This window comes from Amblyomma americanum, chromosome 10 (genome assembly GCF_052857255.1).
Source record: "Amblyomma americanum isolate KBUSLIRL-KWMA chromosome 10, ASM5285725v1, whole genome shotgun sequence".
Lineage (NCBI taxonomy): Eukaryota > Metazoa > Arthropoda > Arachnida > Ixodida > Ixodidae > Amblyomma > Amblyomma americanum.
In genome coordinates, this window is record NC_135506.1 from 66082477 (window position 1) to 66095464 (window position 12988).

The 12988-nt window shown below is 44.3% G+C and overlaps 1 protein-coding gene across 1 annotated transcript in view; it reads right to left on the bottom strand.

Moving 5' to 3' along the window:
• The window catches only part of LOC144106516 (uncharacterized), a 36383-nt gene that overhangs the window by 13924 nt on the left and 9471 nt on the right, over window positions 1-12988 (bottom strand). The window contains exons 2-5 of the mRNA XM_077639359.1: window positions 12844-12958; window positions 5216-5323; window positions 3196-3310; window positions 615-665 (exon numbers count right to left, since the gene is read on the bottom strand). Of these exons, the coding sequence (XP_077495485.1) occupies window positions 615-665; window positions 3196-3310; window positions 5216-5323; window positions 12844-12929 (360 nt within the window). The 5' untranslated portion in view covers window positions 12930-12958. The remainder of the gene's footprint in view (window positions 1-614; window positions 666-3195; window positions 3311-5215; window positions 5324-12843; window positions 12959-12988) is intronic.

Here is a 12988-nt window from a genome sequence, read left to right on the forward strand (position 1 = left end):
AGTGAGGAGAGGGGGGGGCGGAGTTGCGAGGAGGGGCAGGAGGGCGATGGTTGGAAGGTGCATCGGCGAGGAAGGGTAGCTTGCTCGAGAGCAGCACGAAACGGGGCGGGCAGTTGGCCTGCGATGAGTCTCGGGAAAACATGCCGCGCGTTGAGCAAACAACGGGATCGGAGGCAGGTTATCTCGCATCGTGGCACCGGGTTTATGCCGTCCGTTCGCTGTAAGCCATCAGCAGGGCTTAATGACATTCATTATACATGTGATTTTGTCCCACTGAAACAATGTATATTTTGACGGTCGCGCAGGTCTCATTCGTTATAAGCGAAAATTTGTCTTAAGTGGGGCCGTTATATGTGGGCTCGACTGTATTCCTGTTTCTGAGGTGACAACTTCAAAACACAGCAACTCGTGTTCTATGTTAAGCAGGGTAATAATTTTAGCCTTTAATGCATTCCTTCTTGATGATGACTCCTTAAAGGAGTCATTAATAATCCCCTAGTCTACGATAACAACTGCATTGAGCATGAAAGCAAAGCAACTAAGTGCCACTTTTCTTTGAAATGACACCTTTATGCATTACAACTTGACTGTAAACAAAACAAAAATCCACTTGCCGTAGAGGTCGCATTTGGCCCTGACGACTGGCGCGCACTCGACCGCAGTTCCTGAAATGGCAGAAAAACACAAGAGTCACAGATGCAAAAGATGGCAAAACAAGTGAGGAAGCATCGTCATTGTACATGTGAACAACAAGGGTATTCCTCAAGCTAGAACCCTAGAAGAGGCTTGATCTTAAAAAACCGTGCCAGATCCCGCAATGCGATGTGCCACTGAAACTGAAGCCAGCCTTTCTACACATCTTATGCGCATCAGTCCTTTTTGACGCAATACAGTCACCGACAGATATTTCGGACTGGAAAGGACCCGGAAAATGGTAAGAATAATCGAACAGTCTGAAAAATCCGTGAAGTACAAAAAAAAACCCACTTTATTGAGATGAAATCGGCTTAAAAATGTCACTGATTTTACCTCGCGACAAATTTCTCTTGCTGGCGGCGATTTGCACCTGTATTTGCGCCAAAGTTGTGCTTTCACTGTACACGCTAGACAGCAAGGTCACTGCATTTAGTCAGAATACTTCTCACGCGTCTTTGATGGACCCGGCGGGGTTATGTTGTCCGCAACCAGAGTGTGCACCGCACCGCTCGTCAAACACACGCAAAGATAAGGCACTTTTCGTTCAAAGCGGCGGAACCGCCGGACGCAATCACAAAATGGTGAACGGATGTAACTTCGTGAAGACTGAGCGCCACTCGGTCGACGCGGTCAGAGGAACCCAAGTGACGAAACGACGAATGGCAAACGTATGAGACCCGCCGCGGTGGCTCAGTGGTTAGGGTGCTCGGCTACTAATTCGGAATACCCAGGTTGGATCCCGACCGTGGTGGCCGCGTTTCAATGGAGACGAAACGCTAAGGCACCCGTGTGCTGTGCGATGTTAAAGATCCCCAGGTGGTCGAAATTATTCCGGAGCCCTCAATTACGGCACCTCTTCCTTCCTTCTCTCAGTCCCTAATTTATTCCTTCCAGCCGAGATGCAAGATAGCTCCCGCACAATTTCCTTCCTCCAACAACCAATTTTCAACGTATGGGACAAGCAATAACTGCCCGCAACAACGTCGGCAACAAAAACAAGTTGACGGCGATGACAATCCGGCTGCTACCTCGAAGTGTCAGATCGCAGGGACCTCTACTGGCAACAATAAGGTACCGAAAGTATGTAAAGCCAATTTAACTACAGCGTAAATCCACCTCAATCCAAGATGGCACCTTTTGCGCCGGCGAAAAGCCGATAAGATGGCAGATTTTGACCCGCAGGCGACTGAAATTTATCCGATAAATCGAACTTTCGGACTTTTGATGTCCGAAATATCCGTCGCGAATATGTATGTGCTTCTATGGGGTGACTGACAGCGCCTCATAGAAGTCCGAAATATCCTACAAGTCCGAATTACCCGTCGGCTACTGTACAGTCAAGATGCTTGTGTCGCAGAAAATTCGGTGGTGTGGGCGTTGACTGTGAGCAAAAAATCCACAAAAATTCCCTGAGAAGCAACATATGAGGTATGTGGGCCACATAGGTCACACAACATTGTGGCGTCATCACAACCTGCCTACCGAATTGTGAGTGAACTGCTCACCGTGACAGGTGGCATTTAAATTAATGATCGGTCGTGAGAGGTTGTTCGGGAAGAGCAACCTAGATTGCAAAAGTCCCACCGGTGGCAGCACCTGCAATTGCAGGGCTGTGGTGCATCACTTAACATCTGCACCACTGAATGTGAATGCGAAATGAATGTGCAGTCGAGAATTACCGATCCCACATATATGGCCATAAAACCATTAACGTTATTGCGTCATACCCTTAAAGGGACACTGAGGAGAACTCTATCATTTTTTTTTTGTTAGCAAAATCTGATAGTTCGGCATTTCATGGCTTTGTTGCCGCTTGTCCGGGTGCGAAAGATGCATTTATTTCAAAGAAATTTGGATTCGAAGATGAAAAAGTTTTTCCCGCCGCTCTGATTCAAACTCAGGGAACTCTTATGACGTCTCAGAACGGAGTGACGTGATACGTGATGTAAACGCAGACTCCGTGATTTCTGACGGCTAGCGGTGCGGTGCGCAACCTTCCTTTGCCAGCCTCAGAGATTCGTGGCTTCCGTGAGGTAAGGAAAGTACCTCCAAGGTGGCGCCTCTTGTCCTAGGAAGTCATCACGCTTGTACTTGCGAGATTGGCCTGTGGCGGCGACACCTGTATTTTGGTTCTTGCTATTTTCTACATTACAAGAGCTTTGTTTTCAGTAAGAGTGGCGTTTTTGTGATCAGGAGCTGCTATTCTATCGATACAAGCCAACTTCAATTTCTCCTCAGTATCCCTTTAAGGCAGAGCTGAAGTGCCCCCCCCCCCCCCCCCTTTTTCTTTGTTACAGAGCAGCTCCTTTTGAGGTATGCCCTTTATTTGTCAGCAGCAAGAAACAGCTGCTCTGCTAAAGTAAACAAAATTCAAAAGGAGGCAGAGAGAGTTTTGCTCTTAATAAATGGTGTTAACAAAATATCGCAAGTGCCAGAGTGCAGCCTTAATCATGCAGTCATAGATGACGTTTTGCATGCTGGCTGCAAACATTTTTTTACCTGGTTTTGGCCAGCTGTGTTTCCTGGCTGGACTGGAGGATCTGCATTGTCAGAGTCTGAGTCCGCACAGTTAGTCCAAGACCTGATTTGGGCCCTGTTCTCAGGCTCTACGTTCCTGCAACAAGAACAGTTGCTGGTTAATATGAACATGGAAGGAAAAAGAGAAAAAAAAAAGGAATAGAGAAAAGGAGCAGGCAGTAATGAATGTCTATGCATAAAACTTGGGGGAAAAAATATCCGGTTTCCCCAACCTTCCATAATGACAAATAGCCACTTCAGTCAGTTTTAATCACCTACACCACAGATAAAAATTCACTCAAACAAAAAGTGCCAGGTGTAATGTGCGATGACACGCATTCAGCATTCATCCCTATGTCTCTTGGACAACTGCAGTGCTTCAGCCTATGTGCCTCTAGACAATTCAGCTCTGATGTATGCAGTTCCAGTAACATGATGCAACTGTTTATTTATGTGTTGCATCTATAGGCTATTGATTGAAGCATTGAGTAGGTGGGGTTAAGTGTGAGAACAGAGGCTGAGGTCAACTCTGTTCAGTAAAAATTGAATCTATAGCTCTCTCGATATATGATGTTTGTGAAACAGGAAAAGACATCTATTGCTGAGAAAATTGCATTGAAGAATTTCCACATGCTCTCTCGATATATGATGTTTGTCAAACAGGAAAAGACATCTATTGCTGAGAAAATTGGATTGAAGAATTTCCACATCGCTCGATTCAAACTCATGGCTGATTGCCATCTTAGAGGTGCACGAAAGACGATTCTGAGCTCGTCCTTCTTCCACGGGAGCTCGATCTAGATGCTCCGGGCATTCTTAGAGACTTCGAATTATTGTCCTGTGTACCCGATTTCCCTATTAAATCAAACTGAACATCCCAGTTCCCACCTTTTTTTTTTTAACTGACCTCCGAGAGTAAGAGGAGTCAACATGTGGAATACCTTGCAGCTAGCCGCGTGGCTACATCGCTTTCGCCTTTGTTGTTTCTAAGGTTTCCATGAATAAATAGTTTCAGTCGCAGCCAACATAGTCACAGATTAGGCCCACGGAAATGAAAGCAAGTATGGACTCTGCTTCCTCAGATCACTCCGTGTATTACTACGCCGATGGCACAGCGGCAGCTGACACTGGCTGAAAGGTACTCCACACATCGGTATAGACTCCTCCTACTCTAGGAGGTCAGTTAAAAAGGCGAAAGCCAGGACGTTTAATGCGATTTAATAGAAAAATTGTCCACACAGGACAATAATTCAGAGTTTCTAAGAATGCTCGGAGGGTGTAGATAGATTTCCCCGCAGTAAAAAGACGAGCTCAGAATCCTGTTTAGTGCAGAGGGAATGGCAGTGACGCCTGGTCAGGTATCCATGCCTGGAAAATTACGTCGATGCGCTGCAGTTTACTTAGGTAATCGAGAGGTTGGGCTAGAAAAAAGTAAGTTCAACACTTAAAGGAGCATAGACACTAAAATTTAGTTTCATTTTTCCCTCTTTATAATGATGTGCAAGGCATTAGTGCACATGGACAACACTACGTGGTATTTGCCCTATTAAATAATCAAGCCAAATTTCTTCTCTCATGCCGTTTTGGTTTCTGTTTCAACAATGCCTGTGACGTCAAAGTTCAATACAGGAAATGAGAGGCAGTAAAAACCTGAGCTATAATTGTTGCTTCTTCAATCGCAGTCATCCTGGCCCATGACGCAGACTGGATTAAGCGTCAAGGGGAATTAAAACGAAGCGGCAATTATATCGCAGTTTTGTTTCATGCCTCACATGACCAGTACTGAACTCTGAAGTCGTAGCCATCCTATAGCTCCTGAAGTCTAAACAGAAGCAGCATGAAAGATGAAATTCTAACACTAATTATCTATCCACCAGTTGTAAGAGAATACGACGTGATGATTCACATATACACATCATTAGAAAGAACAAAAACGCGGCACCAAAGATCAGATTTCCCGCTGCCAAGTTGCAGCCAAGCTACTAAAACCAGCACTACTCACTCATCATCAGACGAAGAGTCGTACGCAAAGGCTGACAAGTTTTTCAGGCTGTGTGCGCCCGCCTGCCTGTCCTGTGTGGATTCCAGTGCATCTGGCACTGGTGTACACCTTCAAATGTGCAAAACCATGACGGCATTAGTGCATGAGGTACGAAGCACTTGAAAAGGAAACTAGACAAACAAGTAATTCATCTATTTGCTTATTTATACATGCTAATACCACAAAAGCAAAGGAAATTCTGCAGGAATGTATATAACAATGAAATCAGCACACTGTTTTAAGTTTACCGGGTGTCGCAGCTAACTCGAGCCAAGCGTTAAAAAATAAATTATTAGAGACAGGCGAGTGAAACCAGTCGCATATTGGTGACAGACATCTTGCGCACTACAGGCAATTTTTTGTTTCTCAATTAATCAGCAGTTTAATTAAGTTTAATTATTCAATTAATAAATATTGACTTTAGACAACAAATTGCATCTGCAGAGTTGTCGAGCCCCTTCAGAAACCCCCATCCCATCATTTATGGTAAGAAAACCCTCACGTGTCTTTTTTCTCCAGCTCTAAAGAAAGCCCACGAAATACAAAATAAACCGCGTGACTAAAGCACTTGCGCACCAAGATCGTGGTGCTCTCAAACGCGGTTCGAGCAAACGAAATCACCTGCATCCTTGCCTCGACGGCCCCGCACCACGGCAGGCCGATATGTTGGCAACGGCAAATCGCACCGTGATATGTTGGCAACGGCAAATCGCACCGTCATGTGTGCCACTGGCTGACGCAGATCAGAAACCACCGCCAACATATCGGCCTGCCGCTGGTGAGGGGCCGTCGAGTCAAGGATGAAGGTGATTTCGTTTGCTCAAACCATGCTTGAGAGCAGCACGGTCTTGGCACGCAAGTGCTTTAGTCACGCGGTTTATTTTGTATTTCGTGGGCTTTCTTTAGAGCCAGAAAAAAAAGACACGTGAGGGTTTCCTTATCATAAATGATGGGATGGGGGTTTCTGAAGGCGCTCGACAACTCTTAAAATGCAATTTGTTGTCTAAAGTCAACATTTACTCATTTGAATATTTAAACTTAAACTATTAATTGCAAAACAAGAAATTGCCTCTGGTGAACAAGATGGCTGTCACCGATATGCAACTGGTTTCACTCGCCTGTCTCTAATGATTTATTTTTTAACCCTAGGCTCAAGTTAGCTGGGACACCCAGTATCACCCGGTGGGACACACACACACACACACACACACACACACACACACACAAAGGAAATGGTTTTACCTGGACAAGCAGATGGCCTGGTACAAAATGTGATACTGCAATTACAGCTTTTAACAACAAGATGGCAAATAAACAATTTCAATTTCAACTTGAATCCAAATGTCTAACATCTCAGCCAAACAGCGATTATCTATCGTTATTGACCCAAAGGCTGCTCAACTCAACGCTGCTAATGGCCACTTTAAAGGGTGCACTGAGGACAACTCCATAAGATTTTTATTCTTGGTAAAGATCACCTCCTGGGATCTCTGTGACCATGTTGGTGTTTGTTCGGCAGCCAAATGGAGAGTATCTTCCAAGACAATTAGATGTAAAGCACATGCAGCAGTGATTGCAGGATGAAATGCTACCGGCAATAAAAACAGCAATGGAATTTAGTGATGGTACGCTTAGGCAAAAATGCAAGAGGAAGTTGATTTCTAAGCAGTAGCTTGCCATACGCGAATCACTGGGTTGCATTAAGATGAGCGAGAGAGCATGGCATCACACGGTCCAAGTGTTGACAGCTATGCAACTGCCACCAATAGTCACAGTAGCCTGAACATGACACTAGTATTTCACAATGCTTGTGCATGGTTTTGAGTCTCCTTACAAACAGCGGAGAAACCTGCTTAACAAAACTGTCCTAAGTGGCCGATGACATTAATCAGCATTACGCCTGCAGGCATTACGTGGTGATCGGGAAGCAATCCCTCAAAATGTGTAACTACGCTGCTTCCATCAGAACACTTTCATCACACCCATGGCTTCTGCACTCCTTCTTTGAGCAACTCCTACTCAACAGCCAGCCTAGCTGCAGTGTACATGTCAAGGACACTGACCTTCATCTGTTTGAATCGAATTTGAAAATATAAATTCACTATCATCATCATCATCAGCCTTACTACACCCACTGCAGGGCAAAGGCCTCTCCCATGTCTCTCCAATTAACCCTATCCTTTGCCAGCTGCATCCACTCTTTGCCTGCAAACTTCTTAATCTCATCCGCCCATCTAACCTTCTGCCGCCCCCTGCTACGCTTACTTTCTCTTGGAACCCACTCCGTTACCCTTAAAGACCAGCGGTTATCTTGCCTTCGGATCACATGCCCTGCCCAAGCCCATTTCTTTCTCTTGATTTCGACTAGGATGTCATTAACCCGTGTTTGTTCCCTCACCCACTCTGCCCGCTTCCGATCTCTTAACGTTACACCTATCATTTTTCTTTCCATGGCTCGCTGCGTTGTCCTTAACTTAAGCTGAACTCTTTTCGTTAGCCTCCACGTTTCTGCCCCGTAGGTGAGTACCGGTAAGATTATGCTGTTGTACACTTTCCTCTTGAGGGAAATTGGTAAACTGCCACTCATGATCTGCGAGAATTTGCCATATGCGCTCCACCCCATTCTTATCCTTCTAGTTATCTCCCTCTCATGATCCGGATCAGCTGTCACTACCTGCCCTAAGTAGACGTATTCCGGCACAATTTCTAGGCTCTCGCTGCCAATTGTGAACTGTTGTTCCCTTGCTAGACTGTTGAACATTACCTTGGTTTTCTGCATGTTAATTTTTAGACCCATCGATCTGCTCTGCCTGTCTAACTCGTTGATCATGATTTGCAGTTCACCTCCTGAGTGACTCAGCAAGGCAATGTCATCAGCAAATCTCAGATTATTTAGGTATTCTCCATTTATTCTTATTCCCAACTGTTCCCAATTCAGGCCTCGAAATACCTCCTGCAAACATGCGGTGAACAGTATTGGCGATATCGTGTCTCCTTGCCTGACGCCCTTCCTTATTGGAATTTTATTGCTGACTTTATGGAGGACTATAGTAGCTGTGCAGTTGCTATATATATCTTCCAGTATTTTGACATAAGGCTCTTCTACCCCCTGATTACGCAATGCCTGTATGACTGCTGAGGTTTCCACTGAGTCGAATGCTTTCTCGTAATCAATGAAAGCTATATATAGAGGTTGGTTATATTCTGCGCATTTCTCTATCACCTGATTGATAGTGTGAATATGATCTATTGTGGAATATCCTTTACGAAAGCCTGCCTGATCCTTTGGTTGATTAAAGTCTAACGTTGCCCTGACTCTATTAGCGATTACCTTAGTAAATACTTTGTAGGCAACGGATAGTAAACTGATCGGCCTGTAATTTTTCAAGTCCTTGGCGTCTCCCTTCTTATGAATTAAGATAATGTTTGCATTCTTCCAAGCTTCTGGTACAGTCGAGGTCATAAGGCATTGCGTATACAGGGTGGCTAGTTTTTCTAGCACGATGTCCCCTCCATCCTTCAACAGATCTGCTGTTACCTGATCCTCCCCAGCTGCTTTTCCCCTTTTTATTGCTTCTAAGGCTTTCTTTACTTCATCTTTCGTTACTGGCGGGATGACGCATTGCTGTGCACTGCTGTCTTTCTCATTGGCACTCTGATTACATTGGCTACTGTACAGCTCTGTGTAGAACTCTTCGGCTACGTTAACTATCTTATCCATATTGCTAATGACATTGCCCTGCTTGTCTCTTAATGCATACATCTGGTTTTTACCTATGCCTAGTTTCCTCTTCACTGTTTTTAGGCTACCTCCGTTCTTTATAGCATGCTCGATTCTCTCCATATTAAACTTCCTTATGTCGGCTACCTTGCGCTTATTTATTAACTTTGATAGCTCCGTTAGTTCTATTCTATCGGTAGTGTTAGATGCCTTCATGTTTTGGCGCTTCTTAATCAGATCTTTCGTCACCTGAGATAGCTTCCCGGTATCTTCTCGAACTGTCCTACCGCCTACTTCTACTGCGCACTCCGTAATTATTGATGTCAGGTTATCGTGCATTGAGTGAACATCAAGATCATCTTCCTCAGTTAAAGCCGAGTATCTGTTTTGCAGCGCTATCCTAAACTCCTGTGCTTTCCCTCTTACGGCTAACTCGTTAATGGTCTTCTTCTTCGCTAGCTTCTTCCGTTCCCTCTTCAAGTCTAAGCTAATTCTAGACCTCACCATTCTATGGTCGCTGCAACGCACCCTTCCGAGGACGGCCACATCCTGAATGATGCCAGGTTTAGCGCATAGTATGAAGTCGATTTCATTTTTAATCTCACCATTGGGGCTCTTCCAGGTCCACTTCCTGTTTTCTCGTTTGCGGAAGAAGGTATTCATGATCCGTAAATTATTTCTATCCGCGAATTCGACTAATAACTCTCCCCTGCTATTTCTAGAGCCTATCCCATAGTCACCTACCGCGTGGTCGTCAGCCTGCTTCTTGCCCACCTTCGCATTGAAGTCGCCCATCAGTACAGTGTACTGCGATTTTACTCTATTCATTGCTGATTCTACGTCCTCATAGAAGCTTTCAACGGTCTGGTCATCATGGCTGGATGTGGGTGCGTAGGCCTGCACCACTTTCAGCTTGTACCTCCTATTCAGCCTAATTACTATTGCTGCTGCCCTCTCGTTAATACTGTAGAACTCCTCTACGTTGCCAGCTATATCCTTATTAATGAGGAAACCCACACCTAGTTCTCGTCTATCCTTTAACCCGCGATAGCACAGTATGTGTCCGTCCTTTAGCACTGTATACGCCTCACCTGTCCTCCTAACTTCGCTAAGCCCTATCACATCCCATTTAATTCCCGCTAGTTCCTCGAACAGCACTGCTAGGCTAGCCTCACTAGCTAAAGTTCTAGCGTTAAACGTTGCCAGGTTCAGATTCCAATGGCGGCCTGTCCGGATTAACCTTCTATGATCAAATTCACTATACCCCTATCTATAACCAGAGAGCACAAAGCAAAGACAAAAAAGCAAACTAATCAAACTATGTCCATGCCTATACACTACTGATTTAGATAACCAAGTCAGTAGTGTATGGAGGTTGGATTTTCCAGTTTTTATTTTTCAAAAATTTCACGGACTTTTTTCGGTGATTACTTCAGAACGCCACTTCAGGTTTTTTTCAGTGAATTTTAATTTCTACATATGAATTTTTGGTTTTTAGCGGTGAAACATATGATGTCCCTGTGGGGTCAGAAGTGACGTACAGTTTACATTAACCCTTTTTTAAAACTAGCTGCTCATGTAGCAGTATGTGCCACATAAATGGTTGTCTTAAGACCTGTCTTTGCAGAAGAAAGTCTTACAGTCTTAACAAAAAGCAACAGTGCCCGAAGTTAAATGATTGGGCCGTGAGACAAAAACATAAGTGGAAGTTCAAAAAACTTCATTGCCGCTTTTTTGTGGCAAACGAGAAGACCGCGCACCCTATACTCCACGTGCTGAGACCGCAATGAAACTCCATTAACCATTGCGGAAGCCAGAACGTGACACGTTGAGCCGTTGATGCATAGTTTCGCATTGACAGTTGCATGTTACTGCTCCAAAATCTACTTAACGAAGCAACTGCCCCAAGTTAATCATAAGCCTGAGCAGACGGCGTTACATCAGCCACTAGCCCTTACCTAAGAGGTCGAGCCTTACCATTTGCAAATCAATTTCATGTCTGAGTTTGCGAATCTCCGAGTTTGCGAATGAATGAGTTTTGCGAATGAATGAGTTTGCCTCATGACTCAGTCACTGTACTAAATTCCCAAGATACCTTTGTTGCTTCGCATTTCTTGTTCCAGCACATTCTTAATTCCATGCTATGACATACTGAAACTGGCACTGAACAGCCAGTGAGATGTGACATGCATGCCAGAAATACTGACCTTTCTCGGTTAAAACCGAATTTCACAAAATGAATTTGGTGTACTTTTATCGGTATTTTTCGGCCTTAACCGAAAAGCCCAACCCCTAGTTATGTACTTAAGGCAAACTTAAAATCATTCTAGTACATGTAAAACAACATGAAAGAGGTTTGCATAGAAGCCACAATTCACCTTGAAAAAACATCCTCACTATACTCCGGTTTATAGTTTGGTTTATGGGGGTTTAACGTCCTTAAGCGACTCAGGTTATGAGAGATGCCGTAGTGAAGGGCTCCGGGAATTTTGACCACCTGGGGTTCTTTAACGTGCACTGACATCGCACAGTACACGGGCCTCTAGAATTTCGCCTCCATTGAAATTCGAGAATCGCGGCCGGGATCGAACCCGCGTCTTTCGGGCCAGCAGCCGGGCGCCATAACCACTCAGCCACCGCAGCGGCCTTCACCTCACTATACTCCTTCGCATTCATTTAGTACAGCAAATTCACAGCTTAATGTTCAGTGTAGCAGTAAGGATAAATTTGGTCGTTAACAATATATCTTGCAATGCTCAAGTCTCCCACAGGTTGAGTTTTCCAGTTAATTTTGAGTAGTAACATCACATTTTAAAATAGCACATGCCGATTCTGTTTGATGGAAATTAGAAAACATCATTACATATTACGAGAGTGCCCACAGCTGCATTCCTTAGTGGTGCAAACATCTATTATATCCAGCCTGCCCACAAGACATCAGTTCCTCACCATCGCTTTAATATATTATGAAATTATCAAATTAAATTTGTTTAATTAATATTTAAGGATTCATTGCACACTAAAATTTCAAAATTAATTAATGCTGCCAGTCATTAAAGCACACTGCAAGTGTGGTACCAAATTTCACTTTAATTTTATTAATTTTTTCTATTTCTTGAAAAATGGGAAACGACAGCAGCCCCAAGTTGGCGAGTTCAGCACCTTTCTTTGTTAGAACTGCTAGAACGCTGCCTCCAGGAATTTTATGCTTGAATTTCAAACAGCACAACTAAGTGATTAACTGAGCCTGCAAGTCTTTTCCTAGATAAATGAGAGGTTGCCCACATTTCTTCTGCGCAAAGTTGAATGTACACTGAATAAATGTTCTGTCTGTCTTTCTGCCAGCAGTTAGCAGTTCCATTTCGGACGTCTCCTTTCCGGTAAGTGCACATACAACATATGCACTTGCCAATTCTTGTTATGCTGAATGAATGGGTGTACAGCTGGCAAGAGGACTCCCTCTAATAAAGGGCAGTGGCGCACTCATGTTCGTCAAGAGTTCTACCCATCCCTGGTGTAACTCAGTAAGTACAGCAGCCAGTCATTTGCTGTTCCAATTAGCCCTTTTCACATGGCCACTCTGCATATGCGCGCTTCTCTCTTCCGTCTCCCAAGCTGCACTGATTGAAAACAAACCATCATTGCAGTGCTCATGTGCAGTTCGTGTTGGCGACAGCTGGAAATGCACGCTCGCCACTTCACATGTGCACTTGGCACCTCATTGAAGAAGACTGAGCTCGAGTTGGCCACCACATGAGTATTTCCAACCAGTTTTACGTACAGCAGACAAACCTTTGCGCGCTCCCTAAAGGGGCACAACATCTTCTGACGAAAAAAAAAAAAGCAAATAGTAAGACTTTATACTCACTCCTCATCAGACGAAGTACAGTACTCCAACACTACGAGGTCATCAACATCGTGGGCGCACAGCTTCTTCTGCTTTCCAGATGACATGACTGGCTTCTGTTGATTTTTTTGACCAGCTATGAAAAGAAGAATGACTCAGTCACACA